This window comes from Dryobates pubescens, chromosome 4, assembly GCF_014839835.1.
Source record: "Dryobates pubescens isolate bDryPub1 chromosome 4, bDryPub1.pri, whole genome shotgun sequence".
Classification (NCBI taxonomy): Eukaryota; Metazoa; Chordata; class Aves; order Piciformes; family Picidae; genus Dryobates; species Dryobates pubescens.
In genome coordinates this window covers 45,499,971-45,520,919 of record NC_071615.1, presented here as the reverse complement: position 1 = coordinate 45,520,919, position 20,949 = coordinate 45,499,971, and the positions used below count along the sequence as shown (strand labels likewise).

The 20,949-nt window shown below is 42.9% G+C and overlaps 1 protein-coding gene across 1 annotated transcript in view; it reads left to right on the top strand.

Annotated features, from left to right (window-relative positions):
- Positions 1-18,213, top strand: part of ANKRD28 (ankyrin repeat domain 28) — an 84,318-nt gene extending 66,105 nt beyond the window's left edge. Inside the window, exons 16-28 of the mRNA XM_009908599.2 lie at positions 772-798; positions 1,758-1,832; positions 3,033-3,234; positions 5,697-5,784; positions 6,231-6,348; positions 6,949-7,168; positions 8,100-8,187; positions 8,287-8,370; positions 8,849-8,994; positions 9,173-9,255; positions 9,398-9,480; positions 11,321-11,412; positions 17,714-18,213. Of these exons, the coding sequence (XP_009906901.2) occupies positions 772-798; positions 1,758-1,832; positions 3,033-3,234; positions 5,697-5,784; positions 6,231-6,348; positions 6,949-7,168; positions 8,100-8,187; positions 8,287-8,370; positions 8,849-8,994; positions 9,173-9,255; positions 9,398-9,480; positions 11,321-11,412; positions 17,714-18,000 (1,593 nt within the window). The 3' untranslated portion in view covers positions 18,001-18,213. The remainder of the gene's footprint in view (positions 1-771; positions 799-1,757; positions 1,833-3,032; positions 3,235-5,696; positions 5,785-6,230; positions 6,349-6,948; positions 7,169-8,099; positions 8,188-8,286; positions 8,371-8,848; positions 8,995-9,172; positions 9,256-9,397; positions 9,481-11,320; positions 11,413-17,713) is intronic.
- Positions 18,214-20,949: the final 2,736 nt, after the last annotated feature.

The following is a 20,949-nucleotide window of genomic DNA, read 5'->3' as shown; positions in this document are numbered from 1 at the left end:
CATAGAATTGTCAGGGTTGGAAGGGACTTCAAGGATCATCTAGTTCCAACCCCCCTGCCACGGGCAGGGACTCCTCAGAATACATCAGGGTGCTCAGAGACACAGCCAGCCTGGCCTTAAAAACCTCCAGGGATGAGGCTTCTACCACCTCCCTGGGCAGCCTGTTCCAGCGTCTCACCACCCTCATGGGGAAGAACTTCTTCCTAACATCCAATCTGAATCTCCCCATTGCTATTTTTGTTCCATTCCTCCCAGTCCTATCACTGCCTGACACCCTAAGAAGTCCCTCCCCAGCTTCCTTGTAGCCCCTTTCAGATATTGGAAAGCCACAATAAGGTCTCCTCGGAGCCTTCTCTTCTCCAGACTGAACAGCCCCAACTCTCTCAGTCTGTCTGGAGATGGAATATTAGTTTTGCTCTGTTTCATAACAAAGACTGTAATGCTCATGGCTGTAGTACAGTAGCCATAGGTTATCCCCCTAAGAATTAAGAAATCTCACAAATGTCATCTGAAGGAGCAAATTACAATGTAAGGAAAACCTGTGAAGTAAGGGTGCCTTTCAGAGTAGTTCGTCTAGTAGCAGTAACTAACAGCCACACAGTAGAAGTTTAGATGACAAAGCCTCAGGTAGCTTGCAAAAATGTGTATGTTATTTGGCATGCTATTTTTTTTTCCATCTTCCTTGTGTTGTACAACTTAGTCTTTTTATCCAGACTGCCCTTTTGTATTCAAATGTGTTCAAAGATGAATGCTGAATGTTTTTAATTGCAGATTGCAAGCGAAACGCCCCTGGATGTTGTAAGTGTGCATTCTCATTTTTAAAGTACTTCTGGACAGCAAAAGGGAACATTAGTCATTTTAAAAACACTCCTTAGTTTTTAGATTCCTTCAATTTTTTTTTTTCCCTGCACAGCTGTATTATTTAGTTGCCATTCCAATCTAAATTTAATTGCCATTTCAAATGTTAAAAGAGAAAACTGTATTTTAGCCTATTCCCCCCCCCCCCCCACTTTCATCTGACCATGTTATCAGACTCTGATGCTGAAAACTTAGTGATGTAAATGTATTTGGTGTTCCTCAAACACTTTGTTTTAATACTACTGGTGTACTAACTCTAACATGGCAACTAAAATGCAGCAGACATGTACATACATAGATGATATGATCCCATTTGATAATGCTTGTGCCTTTTTGTGGTTTATTCTTTTCAAAGGTGTTCTTCTGTTCTGAAAACTCAGTCCTTGCCTTCTGGCTTTTCATGTTGTTTTCTTGTGGACTTTTCACCTATTCTAAATGCTTTCCTGTTTGTTTTTGGGGGGTTTCTTGTTGCTTTGTTGCCTGGGTTTTGTTGCTTGCATTGTTTATTTAGTTGTTAGTTTGGGCTCTTTTTTACCTACTACAGCTGTTGTCACTTGTTCTTGTCATCTCTTTATATGCATTTCATCTGTTTCATATGGCTGCCTTGGGAAACACAGTAATTCTAGATGAGTTTCTCATCTAATTATTGTGTTGTTACACAACATTGAGCTGTGCTTAGGAGATGGATATGGAGGGAGAGTTTGCAGACACTGCAAACTCAAACTCTTCAAAAGCTGAAGGAGAATGTGAATTTCCAAGGAAACTGTAATCCTGGGTTATTCCTGTTCTTCTTCCTTTGTTTTCAAATCTGTGTATACTGGGAACTGTAGCAATTACTGCTGAATGTTTTTGAAGGTGAGGGGGTTTTGCACTCACTCTGGCTTTCTCTCTCTGCTAAGCTAATGGAAACGTCAGGTACTGACATGCTGAACGACTCAGACAACAGAGCACCTATAAGTCCCCTGCATTTAGCTGTAAGTATTTCATTCTGTAGTGACGACAGCTCATCTAATTGTTGATATTTTGGACTTCTTAAGATCAGGTCAATAACAATAATTGAAACACAAAAATATGTACTAATACTCCTGAGTGAGCTATGCAGGGCATCTTTTGCATTTCTCTTGAAACTTGGTTCAAGGAGAAGCTTTTATTTGGAATCCTCTAAGTTTTTGGTTATAATTTATAGTAGTAAAACTATTAGAAGCCTTCTTCTGTAAGAAATGGTGACCTTTTTTGAATCAGCACCATCATTTTGCCCTCATCATTCTTTAGCGTGAGAGAGATTTGCACAGAGTAGTGTAGGAGAAAACCTGATGAAAGTCCACCAACACACTCAAAATGCAGAGTAAGCCTCTCAACATGTAGCCTTCATCTTTTCAGTGGACTTTGGGCTATGGTAAAGCCACCTGTACTTTGTCTCATGCAGTGTGTATGTGTGTATATGTATTCAAAGTACAAAAGTAATCTTTAATAGTGGAAGCAATCTTTAATACTGGCAAGTGAAAGCAGTCTGGGGGCAGAGGTTATGTATCCATGAGTAGTTGTTTAAAGTTTATTATGGAAATTAAAATCATAGTTGTAGATAATTCTTTTCATTACTAACATTTGGCAGTTTGTCTTCACAGACCTACAGAGTATTCTCTCTACTTTTTTTTATCCTTGTATATCCATTCTGATAGCTGTTGCATCCCCTAAGTCCTTTCTGGTTTGCTAGTTACATGAACTGTAGGTATTTGTACTGTGTTCTATTTACTTAGGATTCTTACTGGCTCTTTTTATTTTCAAGTATTTCACTGGGGAAAAAAAAGGAATGTGTGTTTGCACATGCTCCTCACTTGAAATAACCTGAGGATGTTGTAGCTATACCATAAAGCAATGAAATACTGGTAGTTAGAACAGCTGGAGATAGACTGTTTTTTTCTGACAGTAAGTTCAGTATCTGACTGAAAAGATGAAATGGAGGAGAAAAAACCACACACCAGCTTTCCTGCTGAAAGGGGGGGAGGGAGGGCTTAAATTAATTTTAACCATTTGAACTACTTACATGCTGCTTCAGTAGCTCTTCCATATGCTAAAACAGAACTACTGTCTGAACAGCTTCATTTTTGTGATCCTGGTAAGAAAGGGAAAAATGGGAAGGATGGGAAAACTGAAGAATTTTCTTATTCTTGTAGGCCTATCATGGCCACCATCAAGCTCTGGAAGTGTTGGTACAGTCCCTACTGGACCTTGATGTGAGGAATAATAATGGAAGGACACCACTGGATCTTGCTGCCTTTAAGGGACATGTGGAATGTGTGGATGTGCTCATTAATCAGGGAGCATCAATTCTGGTGAAAGATTATGTTGTAAAGAGGACCCCGATACATGCTGCAGGTATGTGCTAGCTGCTAACCCCTGAAATTCTGGCTTGTGTTTAGAAGTCTCTATCATTAATGTTCTGAGAAAGTACTTAGGGATAGATAGTGATTTTTTAAGGTATATAGAATGATAGAATTGTCAGGGTTGGAAGGGACTTCAAGGATCATCGACTTCCAACCCCACTGCCATGGGCAGGGACACCTCACACTACATCAGGTTGCTCAGAGACACATCCAGCCTGGCCTTAAAACCCTCCAGGGATGAGGCTTCTACCACCTCCCTGGGCAACCTGTGCCAGTGTCTCACCACCCTCATGGGGAAGAACTTCCCAACTTCTTCCCAACATCCCATCTGAATCTACCCATTTCTAGTTATGTTCTATTCCCCCTAGTCCTGTCACTACCTGACACCCTAAAAAGTCTCTCCCCAGCTTTCTTGTAGGACCCCTTTCAGACACTGGATGGCCACAATAAGGTCTCCTTGGAACCTTCTTTTCTCCAGACTGAACAGCCCCAGCTGCCTCAGTCTGTCCTCATAGCAGAGGTGCTCCAGCCCTCTGATCATCCTCATGGTCCTTCCCTGGACACATTCCAGCACCTCCTTTTTGTAATAGGGGCTCCAGCACTGGATGCAGTACCCAATGCTATGGTGAAAAAGTTGCAACAGAGTATTTGTAGATAGAATCCAGTATTAACCCATAAATAATTGCAGCTCAAGGAAGGGTGTATTGAGCTTCTTCATTCAACTAGCTAGGCTAGCTCTGCTGGACAGGTGTCACTGACACATTACTGTTTCTCTCCTCATCTTTCATGCAGCCCAAACTGTAGGCCCAGATTTAGATTGTGCTGGCAGTAAAATACTTCTCAAAACGACTGGAGTCTTGGAGAGTTTTGTCGGCTTGAGATGAGACAACAAAACCTTGTGCTTTTGCCAAGGATTTAAATGACTCAAGTGTATTCCAAGTAACAGTAGTCCTTGGCAGTATTTTCTCTCTGTTTCCAAGAATTCTTCTGTAACTTTAGTATCCATACTACATGCTTATGGTTTTTCCCCCCCCCATTTGGAAATGGGCTGATTGAAATGCACCTTTATAGTTCCAGTGCTCTCGAAATGTCGCAGTAAAAAGAGCATTATGTGCAACACACTGTCATTTGGATCACTTGATTTGTTACCCATGAATACAAGCTGTATCCTTCTATTTGGTTTAGCTGCTCCTAACTTCTATTAGTGTTTCTGTTAGCTACAGAAGCATGAATTGTCTCTGTCCTGATGTGGACTGAATACAGCCCAGCTGTATGGCAGAAATAATTTCCCCTCCAACAAGCAATCATTTTTCTTTCATGAGTTCCATTTAACTGTGATTTCTCAATTTTCCACTTCTCTCCTTTCTCTTTTTTCTGAACTGCTTGGTTAATTACTTCTGTGCATTACATTTCCTTCCCCTCTTTCTAAATGTGATTTCAGTTCTTATTTCATAACTAGGCACATGCTGCATTTGATAGCAAAATCAGTTTGTGAGTGACTAGGTATGGGCCTTAAAACAAGCAAAACACTATGCTAATTACTGTATTTAATTCTTCATGTGGGTGTTGTATAAGCATATATACTAATTATGGTTAATGTGTGCAATCTCATTTATATATAAAAAAACCCCAAGTGCCTTGGCAACTGACAGTTTGAATCAGTTGCTTCTAATGCTGTACACCTGAGTGCCTGATCGGTGATAGAATTGTCTAGCATTCATAGTTTCGGTTTTTAATGTAAGTTGCAGCAATGGGAACACACTATACAGTGGGTTCTCATGCTAATGGGCTTTAGTCTCAACAAGTTACCATTCCTGGGGTGCATTTGACAGGAGTGTATCCAGCAGATCAAGGGAAGTTCCCCTCTCCCTCTACTCTGCCCTGGTGAGACCTCATCTGGAATATTGCATCCAGTTTTGGGCTCCCCAGTGCAGGAGGGACAGGGACATACTGGAGAGAGCCCAACAGAGGGCTACAAGGGTGATTAAGGAACTGGAGCACTGCCCTGTGAGGAGAGGCTGAGAGCCCTGGGCCTGTTTAGTCTGGAGAAGAGAAGACTGAGAGGGGATTTAATCAATGTTTCTGAGGGCTGGGTGTCAAGAGGGACAGGCTCTGCTCACTTGCACCCTGGGATAGGACAAGGGGCAATGGATAGAAACTACAGCACAGGAGGTTCCACCTCAGCATGAGGAGGAACTTCTTTACTGTGAGGGTCACAGAGCGCTGGAACAGGCTGCCCAGGGAGGTTATGGAGTCTCCTCCTCTGGAGGCTTTCCAGACCCAGCTGGATGCATTCCTGTGTGACCTGTGCTGGCCCTGCTCTCACAGCGGGGTTGGGCTCAATGATCTCTGCAGGTCCCTTCCAACCCCTAACCTCCTGTGATCATCTGATTCTGTCTGAGCTGTGTACTCCAAGGCAGTTAAGGTGCAACTTCTGGTTTGTTTGTTTTACAGCTACGAACGGTCACTCGGAATGCTTAAGGCTGTTGATAGGAAATGCAGAACCACAGAATGCAGTGGACATTCAAGATGGAAATGGACAGTGAGTTTAAACAATGCAACTTTGTGCTCTTCAACCCACCACAAATACTTTGATTTGTAGTTTATCACTTGGAAAGGGAGATGACATTTCAGCTAGGGCAAATGTGACTGTGTATTTTGCAGTCAGGGTAATGCTGGCATTGAAAAATGTTCTTGTTGAGTTGGGAGGAAACTAAAATGCATCTTTTTGCCCAGGTGCCAAAACCCCCCCCACAATTCTAGTAACTTAATCTGGGCTTCTGAATTAGGGGATATTGAATTATTTTGCTTGAATCTAAAAAAAGGCAAATATGAGTGGCATACTCAGTATGAAAGTAGTGCTGGAGAAGACCATTGATGGTGTACATTTTACCAGCATTCTTCAGAGGGGCAGTGGTTGTTCTAGTTCAGCTGAGTGCTGGCATATTGCATTTCCATGAAGGTTATACTTTCTCGCTCTCTGCTTAGGACTCCTCTGATGCTGTCTGTTCTCAACGGGCACACCGACTGCGTTTATTCACTCCTTAACAAAGGAGCAAATGTAGATGCCAAAGATAAGTGGGGGAGGACAGCATTACACAGAGGGGTAAGAAAACATTCTTCTTCTCTCCTGTCAGGTTTGTACATACTGATTTGAAATACAGGCACAGTGTCTAGAGTTAATGAATGTCTCACTATTAGCTTGCCATTCTTCGTTTTTGTCCTTGTGGTTGCTTTCCAAAGGCTCGCTGTGGCCTGTTTGCTGTGTACCCTCAGAGTTATTTTAGACTTCCAGAGAGTCTTTTTGGTTGTCTTATGCTGTGAAGTGTTGACTGGAGAGGTCCCAGAGCACAGCTTTTTGTTATGAGGTGGTAGTGTTACTGGGAAGAAGAGAAGTGTGCGTGCTGTATGCCAGTGTTTTGGGGTTGGTTTTTCTTCAGTAGTCTTTGCCAGATCAGAGAACTGAATGAGCCCTAGAGATTTGCACTCCTGCAGGTGTCATTCCAAGAAATTGTTGCCAACAATATTACAATGCATAGCTCTTTTTCCAGCAGGATAGCCATGTCCAGGGATCAAAATAACAACTGTGCTTATTTTGTTGTTACTTAAAAATGTAAGAAATGGCCTGAGGTTTGCTTGTTTTAGCTACACACCTTGGCTTAAATACAGCAATATCTGCAAACTCGCTATTTCCTCTCCCTGGCAGGCAGTCACTGGGCATGAGGAGTGTGTGGAAGCTTTGCTTCAACATGGTGCTAAGTCGTTGTTACGAGACTGTAGGGGGAGAACCCCTATACACTTGTCAGCTGCATGTGGACACATAGGTGTTCTAGGAGCTCTCCTGCAGTCAGCTACATCTGCCGAGGCAGTACCGGCAGTAGCAGACAATCATGGCTACACATCGCTGCACTGGGCCTGCTATAATGGTAAGATACTTTACAATGTGTGTGTTTGTTCATCACAGAATTGCTTTTGTTGAAAAAGACTTTTACTATCATCAAGTCAGGGCAATCCCAAGCACTGATACAGGCTGGGCAGCAACTGGCTTGAGGGCAGCCCTGAAGAAAAGGACTTGGGGGTGCTGGTGGGTGAGGAGCTCAACATGAGCCACCAGTGTGCACTTGCAGCCCAGAAAGCCAATCACATCCTGGGCTGCATCAAGAGAAGCACAGCCAGCAGGTCGAGGGAGGTGATTGTCCCCCTCTACTTTGCTCTGGTGAGACCCCACCTGGAGTACTGTGTCCAGTTCTGGAGCCCTTATTACAGGAGGGATCTGGACATGCTGGAGCATGTCCAGAGATGGGCCACGAGGATGATCAGAGGGCTGGAGCACCTCTCCTATGAGGACAGACTGAGGCAGTTGGGGCTGTTCAGTCTGGAGAAGAGAAGGCTCCGAGGAGACCTTAGTGTGGCCTTCCAGTATCTGAAGGAGGCCTACAAGAAAGCTGGGGACTTCTTAGGAAGTGTGAGACCTTGCTGATGGATTTATAGGGAGCAGGACATTATGGGAATGAAATACACAGCTTCCTGTGTCCACCCACTGGGCTGGACCCTTGGGGCACCGGAGGTTTGTCTTACGTGGCAGCAGCAGAAGGCACCCAGCCTAAACTACCACAGTTCTTCAGACAGCATGAGATCCCCCTGAATTTCTGAAAGTTTTCAGTGTTTTAAATGTCAGTTTGGTTTTTCAGGCTTCTAGCAACCTCTTAGTTCTTAAACCCTATTAAATAGTGGTTTTGAAACTTTAAAACAAAATATTGCTTTATCTGAGTTAGATGGATGAGGGGGGAGGGGTTTGTAATCTATGAACAGACCTTTTCCCTTTTTTTTAGCACCTAACTTCTACCTTTACTTTAGGTCATGACAGCTGTGTAGAGCTCCTCCTGGAACAGGAAGTTTTCCAGAAAATGGAAGGGAATTCTTTCAGTCCATTGCATTGTGCTGTGTAAGGAAGTACAAAACTATTCTTCAAAGATTTTTTTCTTGCTGTGCTTAACAAAAGCTTTATCATTCTGTAAATAACAGTCTCTCTAATTCATTGTAGGATAAATGACAATGAAGGTGCTGCAGAAATGTTAATTGATACACTAGGTGCTGGGATTGTAAATTCAACAGATTCAAAGGGAAGGTAAGAGTGGAAATGCAGAGTGGAAGAACGTTTATAATGTAGCAGTGTCTATCTACAGTAATGTGGTGTTTGTGATTACTAAACCTAATTCCCCCTTCCCTCTGTTTTTCATCTTTGATTATTATTCTTTGCTAGACATTTAGCCTTTTGAAAAGCTGATTCAGTAAACCTGAGTTGGCTTTATTAAATAGGCAGTTCTGGGGATGTTTTAAATTGCATCACGTTGTGGGTAATATTTTGTAGCTATTTTCTTCTCTTCTGAATCCCATTGTTTCTCTGTTGTAAACTGCATAGAGGGAATTACTTGAAACTGGAAGGTGACTTTCTGAAGGCAGCAGTCACAGCTCCAGCTGGTTTCAAGGGATCAGTGGGAGGGACTGCTCAGACTTGTATCTGCAGGTTTACAGTCAGGATGCCTCTTTGAATACAGTAGAAAGCACAGCTGAACATGGCCATATTGTCTTTTGATCTGTTGTAGAACTCCTCTTCATGCAGCAGCTTTTACAGATCACGTTGAGTGTCTACAGCTTCTGCTCAGTCACAATGCTCAAGTAAATGCTGTAGATTCTTCTGGGAAAACACCTTTAATGATGGCTGCAGAAAATGGACAGACAAATACAGTTGGTAAAGAGAAAGCTTGATGTATTTCTGCTTGATAATCTTACTATGGGTAAAGTTGCCTTAGAGTTTACTGTTCTTGGAGATGTATTTTGTCAAAATGATGTCTTCACTTCACACAAGTGTAAGCCATTAAGACTTTAAGGAATATGCTTTTAGTTAATACAGATCTTTGTTTCCCCAGAGGTGCTGGTTAGCAGTGCTAAAGCTGATCTGACTTTGCAAGACAGTTCTAAGAACACCGCACTCCATTTGGCTTGCAGCAAGGTGTGTGCATAGTCTGACTTCCCGTTGCTGAGCTTTGTGTTATCAAGCACTGTTTGCAAATATTGACTCCTTACTTTGAGAGGCATTCAAAGCAGTTTTTGAAGAGTATTTGTTACATGACATGCATTTGTTTTATACTTAGGGTCATGAAACTAGTGCCTTGTTAATACTGGAGAAGATTACAGATAGAAACCTCATCAATGCCACCAATGCAGCCTTGCAAACGTAGGTATCAGCAGTGAGTATGTTTTACAGATGAGTTTTGGTGTGGATCCTGCTCATGAAGAGGAATCTTCCTCAGAATTTGTTTTCCAAATTGACTGAGATTTAATTGCTTAATAGGTGTCAAGAGTTGATCTGACTTGAAGTGATGTGTTGGTCATACTTGAAATTCTCTGTTTAGCTGAGCGAAAGGGTTGATAAATAAATCTTACATTGTGTGAATCAGGGTATCTGGTGTGGAATTACTGCAACCCACTGAGATTACCTGCAAACCAATACTGGGGAATATGTGTCAGGTTGGCCTATTGAAATTACTCTTCTGTATTTATGGGTTTTTCCCTTTAAAGAATGTGGTATAGACAATGTTTAACACTCGATGTGAGGCTGAGTTATGTACATCAATTGTTAAACTGCTTTAATAATGCTGTTGGAGACCATTTAGGGGGGAAAAACCCAAACACCAGAACTTGTAAGCAACCCACATATTTTGCTAGCCTTACATCCTTTCTGGAATCTATCAAGTTCAAACCCCCACACTACTTCCAACTATTCCCAGGGATCTGCTTGAACATCAGGAACAGGTTGCCTGGGAAGGTGGTAGAAGCCCCATCCATTGAAGTTTTTAAGGCCAGGCTGGATGGGGCTCTGCATCAACCTGATGTAGTGTGAGGTGTCCCTGCTCATGGCAAGGGGTTTGGAACTAGATGATCCTTGAGGTCCCTTCCAACCCTAACAATTCTATGATTCTAAGGAGTTAAGATAGTAAACAAATTTTCCTCTGCTCTTGCTGCTCACCATGGTGCACCTCAGGCAGCATGAAATAATTAGAAAGCAGGAAAGGGCAATCTGATTGCTTCATTTCTGGCTTGAAGCAGGAATGTCTTGAGAGAAGGGAAAGCAAAATGGGAACAGAGATGGGAATAGGAATGGGAAAGTATGCTGCCACAGGCTCATGTAATTCCACCCACATGTCCTGGCTCATATTCTGATCAGGAGATGTCATGCAGAAAAATAGGTACATCCTCACACCTCCATGAACCAGTTGTGAAAAACTGTTGCATTGGGAGAAGCTAGGACTAGAATATTTGAGGTAAACCTACACTTTCCTTGGTAGGTGAAGTCACTGCAAAACACAGCTATAGTTAATAGCTGGAGCTTTTGACATAAAAAATAAATCTGTTTTTCTTGCTTCATGCATCACACTGTAAGCTATTGTTTTTCTTCTCTAGTCACAGTGGAATACAGTGGCTTCTAACAGGCAGAGTGATGAAGTGCTTCTCTGCGTTTGTCATGGTGGTGGCAGGTCCACGGTTGGACTCAGTGATCTCTTCCAACTGAAATAATGTCATGATTGTTATCCCCTATGAGCATTTAGATGCAATAATATCTGACTCCCATTCTGCTCCTGGTGGTGTAATGATCACTGCCAGTGTGTGGTGCCATAAAGAAAGTGCTGAAGTGCTTCTCTACATTCGTCACGGTGGTGTCAGGTCCACAGTTGGACTCAGTGATCTTTTCCAACTGAAATAATGCTGTGATTGTTACCTCCTATAAGCATTTAGATGCAATAATATCTGCAATAATGGGACTTCTGCTCCTGGTGGTGTGATGATCCCTGCCAGTGCGTGGTGCCATAAAAAAGAAAGTGCATGACAGTTGCTGTGCAGTTTCTTGGCAGCAAGAGGTTTGCTGTTATTTTAATTATTCCACTTGCAATATTTATGTACTGTGTAGATAACATACAATTCTCAGTACTTCAATAGCCATTTAACTGGGTGCAAGCTACCTGTCTTACTCAGTATCTTGTTCTGAGGTTTGTAAAAGAGTTTCCTTGTCTTCACAGGCCTCTGCATGTTGCTGCTCGGAATGGACTAACGGTTGTAGTTCAAGAGCTTTTAGGGAAGGGAGCAAGTGTGCTTGCTGTAGATGAAAATGGTAAGGAAAGTTTAACTTTGTTTCCCCATCAGTTAACTGTTTTTAAACTCAGCTCACCCTAAAGCAATGTCTTTGGTAATTTCCTACGAGCCTTGCAGTAGGTTTCCCCAATAAAAACCAAAGCGTGTTAGTGAAGTCATCTCAGCAGAGCAGCAGAACTGTAAGGAGAGTGACACTTTAGAACTGTTCAGGTCACAACATAGAACTGTTTGGTTTACAGCTGTACTTTTATAATGTATACCCTCTAAATATGCTAGCTTTGGCATACATTGAAAAGGTCATAAAAACACAATGCTCCAAGTAAAATACAACTTCCAGCTGTTAAGAAGCTGGGTTGAATTGCCGTTCCTTTTGTCACGGTAAGTACCTTGGTGTTAGTAGTGAAGAGCAAGGACAAATTGCAGATCTCATTTACTGGTCTCAAGCTTCTGGCTCTGTAGTGGGTTTTGGCACATTGGAGTAAGAAAAAGCAACTGCATTGTCACAGAGAATAAATCCTATACCTTGTACAAACAAAAGAGAATTAGATCTACTGACTTCTTACTGACATATTTTCATCTGAGACATCTGTGGTCCTCTGAAGCTGTGCTTTGCGAAACACAAGAGCTGCTGCTTTTATGCTATAGTCTAGTGTTCCTTAAGTGAAAGCAGTAGCTGGGAGGTGGAGCTGGCTGTTTGGGCTTTTGTTGTTTGCTCTTTCCAGAAGGAATGTGCCTAATTAATAGCTCTAAATTTATTTGCACTTTGGAAAGTTTTTCCTGCCTTGATGTCTATTGTGACACGCTCTGTATGTTTCTCAAGTCAGACTGCTTAAAGTGCCATGGGTGACTGAAAGATTATTCCTTACCTAAAACAGGGGGCAGGGGTAGCTGCTAAAGGAAGCTCTCTAAAATTACAACTTTGGAAAACATAGCTTTTTGGTTTCTGTTTCTCATCACAAGTATGTCACCTGGGGGTGTTTGTATTTGGTGGGCTTTTCATGTCTTTTGTTAGCGTGGCCCTTTGACTTAACAGAGAAAAACAATTGGGTTGAATTCAGAGTTCTCTGGCAGCCTAACTGCAGCATGATAAAATTCTGTTCATGTTTCCATTTGAAAGCAACTCTGAGTGCTGCCTAATCTTGTTCCTTACTGTGGTTCTTGTCTTTCTAATAGCAGTTACTTTGGTTATAAAATGTTAAGCAATCTTGAGAGTATTCGTAATTAAGTCTCTTCCTGTTGGGTGAATCTGCCAGCTTGAAGCACAGTGTGTGCAAAGTAATAAATACTTTGAGTTCTGAGAGAGCAAGAGAAACTTTCCATCTATTTCACCTGTCACTCTACATTTGCTTAACTCTTAGGAGTGTTAGCCTGTCAGCAGGCTTGCTAAACCTGTTTTGCAAGTCCTCTTGATTTCCATAGCCTGCCTTTTATATTAAATGGGAAAACTGGCAGTAGTGAGAGCCAGGTTCTGCCTTAGGTCTGCTTGTCTTTGATTTTAGCATTTACTGGTAGAATCTAAGCATCTCTAAAGGAAAAAAAAACCCAAACAAGCCATATACTTATTTCTAATGAAATAAAACATACTATATTTCTCATAAAATAAGACATTATTATTTTTATTTCCAATAAAATCTTATATTTATTTCTAATAAATTATTATGCTATTTAGTTCTAATACATTATTATACTTAGTTCTAATACATTATTATACTTAGTTCTAATACATTATTATATTTAGTTCTAATACATTATTATACTTAGTTCTAATACATTATTATATTTAGTTCTAATACATTATTATATCTAGTTCTAATACATTATTATATTTAGTTCTAATACATTATTATATCTAGTTCTAATACATTATTATATCTAGTTCTAATACATTATTATCTCTAGTTCTAATACATTATTATACTATTTATTTCTAATAAATCATATTTATTTCTAATAAATTACTATCTTTATAATTAAAAAGATTATATTTATCTATAATAAAAAATACAGGAGAAACTTTGCTTTTCCTTTTATTAGAAAGGCTTGCAAGGCTCTTGCTCTGTGGGATGGAAGCTAACTGTTTAGCCAAGCAGGCTGAAGAATTGGCCACTGTAATATTTGGCATCACAACACTGACGTCCTCCTACCTTAGCAGAGCTCATGAGTACAGTCATCTGCCATGCAGGCTTGGCATTCCCAGTGGAATTAGATGAAACTGGAGGTAAAGCTGTAGTTGGAAATTTACAGGAAGTGTGTCTTGAGATGTAGAACATGTAACCATCAGAGCCTCAGCTGGTATGGAGTGGTGATCTCCTTTGTGTCTCTGAAGTTGTGCCTTGCTGTAAAGGCTGCACTGACCCCTTTTTACAATCAGTCTCTATTTGTATCTGCAGAGAACTACTTACTAGTCCTCTGCTGCTGTATCTGGGCTACAGCAAGTCATGAGCTTTGAAAGAAAACCTATCAGTGCTCCAGTTCTTAGCATGTCACTTTATAAATGCCAGTTTTGAAGTTATGCTGCTTTTGTTACAGAACATGTCTTCATGTGGTGAGGTTACTTTTAGAACTAATATTTTGGGGGGCTAGGGGGGCAATCCTCTTAGTTCTCAAAAGATTAAATGCAACTAAACCAGCAAATGAACTGTCTAGACGACTTCCCAAAAGAGGTCCTGCTGAGGGGTTCATCCTGAGTTCTGTTATCAGTTCCCCTCAAGTCTCTCTGTGTTTTTCCCATGTTTCCCCACCTGTCTTGGTGAAACATTGCCATCACTCTCACCTACAAAAATTCTGATGAATAGCAGTTTACCTGTCTTAAATTTGACACCAGCTGAGGTTTATTTTTGGTTACTCAACCAACTTAACAAGTAGGGGCTTGGTTTGGGTTTTTTATCCCCACTATGTAACTTACTAGGCTAGCTGAATGTCATAGTGCTGGCTGTCATATTTGTCACATATACTCCCTGGAGATATTCAAGGTGAGGCTCAGTGAGGCCCTGGGCAGCCTGATCTAGTTGGAGATGTCCCTGCTGACTGCAGGGAGGTTGGACTGGATGAGCTTTGGAGGTCCCTTCTGGCCTGGACCACAGTAGTGAGAGGAGGCATTCTCTTTCACAGTTCTTCTTTAAGGGAATGGGGAGGGAGGGGAAGGAGAGCAGAGAGTGGGGGGGGGTTAAAAAATTGTCTAGTTCTTTTCCAAGCTTTCCTTTACTCACATTCTAGTTTGTTTTGGAGACTTCCAGATTCTTCTTGTAAATGCTCACAAGATGACTCATGCCTCAGATTACTTTCTTCTTTTTCCCAAGAGCTAGCATTCATTCAGTTATCTTAAGAACTGTCTTTGCACTGACCACATAAATAACCCTCTTGATTTTCCTGTGGCCTGCTTCGCAGAAACTATCAAGCCCCAGAAGAGAGAGTAGTGCTGCATATAGGCAGGGGGAGCCCTGGTCTTAAGTCTGTGCCCTCCAGTTAGGCTCTCTTCTCTTGTGTGAGGAAGCTGTTTCACTTGCCTTCTGTTGTCCTGTCTATAAATGCAGATAGTGATTTCTTTTCTTTTTTTCCCCTTGAAAGCTTGCAGAAATATAAGTACAGGTTATGGCTTTAAGCTGGAGAAGAACAGATTTAGACTGGATGCTAGGAAGAAGTTCTTTCCTGTGAGGGTGGTGGAACACTGGAGCAGGTTGCCCAGGGAGGTGATTAAATCTCCATCCCTGGAGATATTCAAGGTGAGGCTTGACAAGGCCCTGGGCAGCCTGATCTAGTCGGGGATGTCCCTGCTGAGTGTGGGGAGGTTGGACTGGATGGGCTTTGGAGGCCCCTTCTGGCCTGAACCATTCTATGATTCTGTTCCATGATTCTATGAAACCATATACAAGAACCCTGTAAGAGTATTTCATTGGGGTTAGTACATTTACCAACATCTCATTAAGATAACAGTTAAAGTATTTATACCTGTTGCTGCCATGGCATGAGTGATGGTTTGCAGTTGTCTAGGGGACATAAAAATGTAATTTGTTCTTCTAGCTTTAAAATAATAGAGACAAAACTACTCAAGTGGTGGAGGATGCAGATGTCAGTCTTTTCTGGTGCAAGTAGTTCACATTCCTGTGTCCACAGCAAAGAACAAAACTGAAATGAAAGTAAATGAAAGCCAGAAGCTTAAGATCCACAATGAACTATTTGTATAGACACTGTTTTTAGAGAGGTTCTCACGGAAGTGATCTGTTTAATCTTTACGTTGGCCTTTAATGTTTTGATGATGAACTGGGACACTCAAAAGGTAGATCCTGACTGCTCGTTTTTCTTCTTTTGAGCTTTTTCCCCCACATCACGTTAGTGAAAGAAATGGTGTTGAGTATGACCAGCTCGAATAAACTTACTTTGTGTCATCTTGCCTTCGTACAATCTCCAGCAACTGTAGATACTAAATTGTGTGCATTCGAGTATCAATGCTGAGCCTTCTGTTCTGCCTGACGTGCCTGAAATGCAGACTTCGTCCAAGCCTAGCAAGCTCTGGCCCGTGCTTCTGAATACTCTCAAAATGTATCTCTTCTGCAGACTGTCACTGTTAACTCTGAGGTGTTTAAGTGCTGTGGTACCTTACTAACAATGACAACATCTGCTGCGCTGCACTTCTGCACGGCCCTATCGCATGGTCAGCTGGTGCGTTTTGCGCTTGAATTATCTGTTTCCTCGGATTGTGTGCTCCTTTGGGCAGGGACTGTTGTCTTACTGTGTTCCAAGCATCAAGCACAAGGTCTGTTCTGAGCAAATAACAGTTCAACTGCAAGATTGTCTGTCCCCACCCCCCTGCTTGCTGTTCTCTTAATTTCTAGCTCCAGTTATTTTCCATGATGTGCCTACTTGTCTAAAACTGTGCGGTCGTGCAACGTGGTAACCGCTCCTGAGCTCTAGCCTAACACCTGACCTGGATCTGCTCCTACAGGATAGGTGATTCCTTAGCAGGGGGAGCACTTGCTGGTAGGACAAGTGTGGGCCTCGTTTCCATGGATTCCTAAGGTCTTAGACAGCCCTCTAGGATTTAAAATTACTTGTGTGCTTTTTACCTGGATATTGTACACCTTGAAGTTGTGGGGTAGGGGTAGTGCAGGACTTCAGGCTTCCAAAGGTACCTGAAGATGAGTCTTCCTGTTCAGCTTATCGTAGGTGTATCTACTGCATGCACTAAGAGATGCTGCAAGGTGACCCTGGAGCTGAGTAGAAGGAACTTCCTTTGGTCTTGGCAGCAGCCTTAGCTGTGGTCTGTGGCCGTACTTGTGCTTCTAGAGCTGCTGTTGTCACTGCCGATGGCAGTGGCTCGGTATGGTAGACACACCCTGACACCTGTGCCAAAACCTACCCTCAGGGGCCTTGATGAATGATTAAAACTAAAGCCCAAGACAGCAGCCATGTGCAGACCTTCACTGAAGAGAATTTGCAGCATTTCAAGTGCATAGGGAGGGGGCAAGCTGCAACAGGAGAAATGTTGGAGGATTATTAGAGCCACAGTTAGGCAGAAGAGATTTTACAGCTGTGGGACCCTGACTGCAAAGCAGGGTCTGACCTGACCGACCTCCTGCAATTTTGGAGTTACCACAGTAGCATTACCTGGCAGAAGGAGCTTGGCCAGGCCAGTTGGGCAACTCAGAGGTGTAGTTTTTCTCTGCAGACTTGGCTTGCTGATCTAGCTGGTGTTTCCTCCAACTCCTATGGATTTCTTAATTGATATCCCTCAAATAAAACTTGGACAAGAGCTTTACAGTTGACATTACTGTATGTTGTAGTATAGATTGGTTGACATTGTGTACTCTGCCTTTTCAACTCACTGCTCCTGAGGCTGTAGCAAGCTTCCTACTGAGACAGGGCAGTCCTGCTAAAATAACTGCCTGTGGTGAACAGCTGTGTGGAGGCTTCGGGATGAAGAAATATTCAACACGTTGAGCTGTAGTTTCTGCAGTGGCTCTCTAGCGAATGCCTCCTTGCATCGCTGTTAGCTGCCATTAGTTGTCTCTTCACAGCCAGGTGACTTTCTCACCTTTTTCAAATCCAGGCTTTTCTCTCTGGCCTAGAGTGTCTGGACTGTGCTTAACAAAACAATTCCATCTGGATTCCAAAGCTCACTACCTTCTGGGTGGGTTTGTTTTGCAACCAAAAGCGAAACAGTTCTATTGGCTGGCGCATTTCGTGTGTGTTGGGGCTTTAAGTGGTGCAGAACTAAGTGATGCGGCATACTTTTGCAGCTGAAAGATTATATGCTCTTGGAGAAATGTTTGCACTCTCTTCTATTTTAAATGAAGGTTTTGGGTTTCTCTTTGACTTCCCAGGTTACACACCAGCTCTGGCCTGCGCACCCAATAAGGACGTGGCTGATTGCCTAGCTCTTATTCTGGCCACCATGATGCCTGTGTCGGCGAGCAGCACCTTACCTTCCCTGACATTCAATGCCATTAATCATTACACCAACGCCTCAAAAACTGTCACCTTCGACTCCCTGCCAATCATGAGGAGTGACCACAGCTCTTACTGTACTTTCAACAACATTGGCAGGGAAGGTGGCTACCCATACACGGAAGAAGACGAACTCAATGACTCCGATTCCGAGACCTATTAGAAGCTACGTTTTGTCGGCCTGGAGTGGAAGCCTGATGCTGGAAGGTCAGACTTGTGCTATCATAAAGCTGTCAGTGTTTGAACACAAAAAGAGGACAGACCTTGGAGAAGAAGGGTTTTTTTTTTAATTATTGTGGTTGCATATAAAAAGGAGAAAAAAAAACCCAACCCTGTGAGACTCTGGGAGGGGTCTGAAGAGCCTGTTTTGCAGAAGCAGAAGTTCTTGAACGAGTACTTGGACTCCACGGCACACACAAAAATAACAACAGCAAAGGAAAGGGGGAAAAAAAGAATGTCAAAGCTCTTTTTATTTACCTGAGTTCTACCATCCTGCTGCTGGTGCCAGGAGTAACTTCTGCCAGACTGGGGGCACCCTCCTTGCTGTAAATGACCACCGCTGTTGTACAACACGAAGGATGCTAGACTTTAGACCTCACCAATAAAACTAAAAACCATTTTGAAGGCAATAAATGAGTTTTTGGTACAGGAGGCATTGTTTGTGCTGCCAATTGCCAAAGGACCAAATAACTTAAAAAGATTTTTGTTTTGGGTTAATTCAGTACCTTTTTTTTGTGTGTGTGTGTGTGTGTGTGTGTGTGTGAAAACTGGAATAGGTTATTTGAGAAGTTGGTTCAACCAAACCTTAATTGCTTCTGGAAGAGAAGCTTAGATTTGGTCTGAAATGTTGATTATTTTTTTGGGGGGGGGGGGGGGTAGGGGGAGAGGGAAGGTTGAAATGTTTTGGGTTTGAGTTCTTTTAATCATTCAAAAAGCCTTCCGACGCTCTCCAATGTACCACGACAGAAAGCAGACCTGCTTGGAAGCTTTGGCTTTTCTTCTTTTTAGGTGAAATGCAAATGAAGTCCTACTTTTATAGTCCTGAGAGGAAACCAGCTAACGAGGTGAAGTCAGGGTGACAAAAATGTACAGTGTAACAAACAAGGGAATGGGGGTGGGCGATGTGGAAGGGAAGGAGTTAATCGTTGCACAGGTTGAGATTCTTTTAAGCTGTGGGGGCTTTGGATTGAGATTTTTCATTTTAATGTGTTGGGTTTTTGGTTTTTGTTTTTTTTAATTTAAAAACACACTATGAAACTGCATAAAAAGAATCAAAATGTCTTGATGACCCTGTCGTGACCGAGAGTTCTTTGCAATCGTTTGTCCGCTTCCTTACATCACAGGTTTATGTACGTAAGGTGAAAAGTTGTATATCCCCCTCGCGAATTGTTTGGGGTTTAAGTCCTGGAGTTACAAGGGGGTGGGGGTGGCCGAGGGGGGAGGGAGGGGAGGTGGGGGGGAAGTGAGTTTACAAGTCTGTTTCCCTGTTAGAGGACAAGAGTCCAGTGTTGGTGTGTGGGGAAAAGCTGTGTTCTCGTTGTCGTGCTCCGTGGGGAAAACCAAGGGCGGTCGCAGGTCCCTGTGAGGCAGCTCAGCCTCGCCCAGGTGATCTCGGTGGTGGTGTTTTAATGTATGGCAGCCCGCTGTGGGGTTCTGTAACTGCCTGCAGAATGAACAACTGAGCGGAGCCAGCCCAAGGTTTGTCGGGGGGGTACGAGCGGCTGCTTGGTTTGGCTCCGCTTTGACTCTTGGCCGCCCCTTGCCGAGTGAGCTCTGTGGCTGCGCGCAAGGGGCCCCGGCGCGGCCCCTGCTGACCTACAAATAAATGACTACAAACTGCTTTCAGATGTCCTTTTTAGCCTTTTTGTATGGTGAAACTGGAGAGCTTTATGATACTGTACATTACCTGCTGAGGTTTTTTTCCCCTGGAGATGGCGTGGGAGCAGGGGGCAGTATTTTGATCCATTTGCTAATTTGGGTGGGGGGGTTTTTGGAAGACTTAATGAGCATGTACATAGGACTAGTGGCTGCTTGAACACTGTATTTACCTGCACTCTTTCAGTACTTCCAAGAGTCCTGTATATTTTATGGAGCGTAATAAAACTCAGATGTTGAGTTCTACTAACGAATAATTTCTGTATCTACAGTGGGTTCTTACAAAGCACTGGTGTCTTAGCATGTACTCAGGAGAAGGGGTTTCTTACAGGCATGGCACACTTTTAACAGGGGGTGGGAGGGCACGCTGTGTAATTCCATGTTTCTATCAGAGAGGTTCACATCTGAAATACAGAAGCCTAGAGAAAAGCAATGTGTGTGGCAGTGGCAGTTCTGAGAACTGCAGGAGGTGCTCTTCGGCAGGGTGCACCACAGGGGGAGTGAGAGGAGAGAATTTAGAATAGAATAGAAATAGAATAGAAATAGAATAGAATAGAAATAGAATAGAATAGAAATAGAATAGAATAGAATAGAATAGAATAGAATAGAATAGAACAGAACAGAACAGAACAGAACAGAACAGAACAGAACAGAACCGAACCGGACCGGACCGGACCGGACCGGACCAGGTTGGAAGAGACCTTTGAGATCATTGAGTCCAACCTATCAGCCAACACTATCTAATCAACTAAACCATGGCACCAAGCACCCCATCCAGTCTCTTTGTAAACACTTCCAGGGATGGTGACTCCTCCCTGGGCAGCACATTCCAATGGCCAATTGCTCTTCCTATGAAGAACTTCTTCCTAACACCCAGCCTAAACCTCCCCTGGCACAGCTTGAGACTGTGTCTTCTTGTTCTGGTGCTGGCTGCCTGGGAGAAGAGACCAACCCCCACCTGGCTACAGCCTCCCTTCAGGTAGTTGTAGACAGCAATAAGGTCTGCCCTGAGCCTCCTCTTCTCCAGGCTAAGCAACCCCAGCTCCCTCAGCCTCTTCTCATAGGGCTGTGCTCCAAACCCCTCCCCAGCTTTGTTGCCCTTCTCTGGACACCTTCCAGCAACTCAACATCCTTCTTAAACTGAGGGGCCCAGAACTGGACACAGGACTCAAGGTGTGGCCTAACCAGTGCTGGGTACAGGGCAGAATGACCTCCCTGCTCCTGCTGGCCACACTCC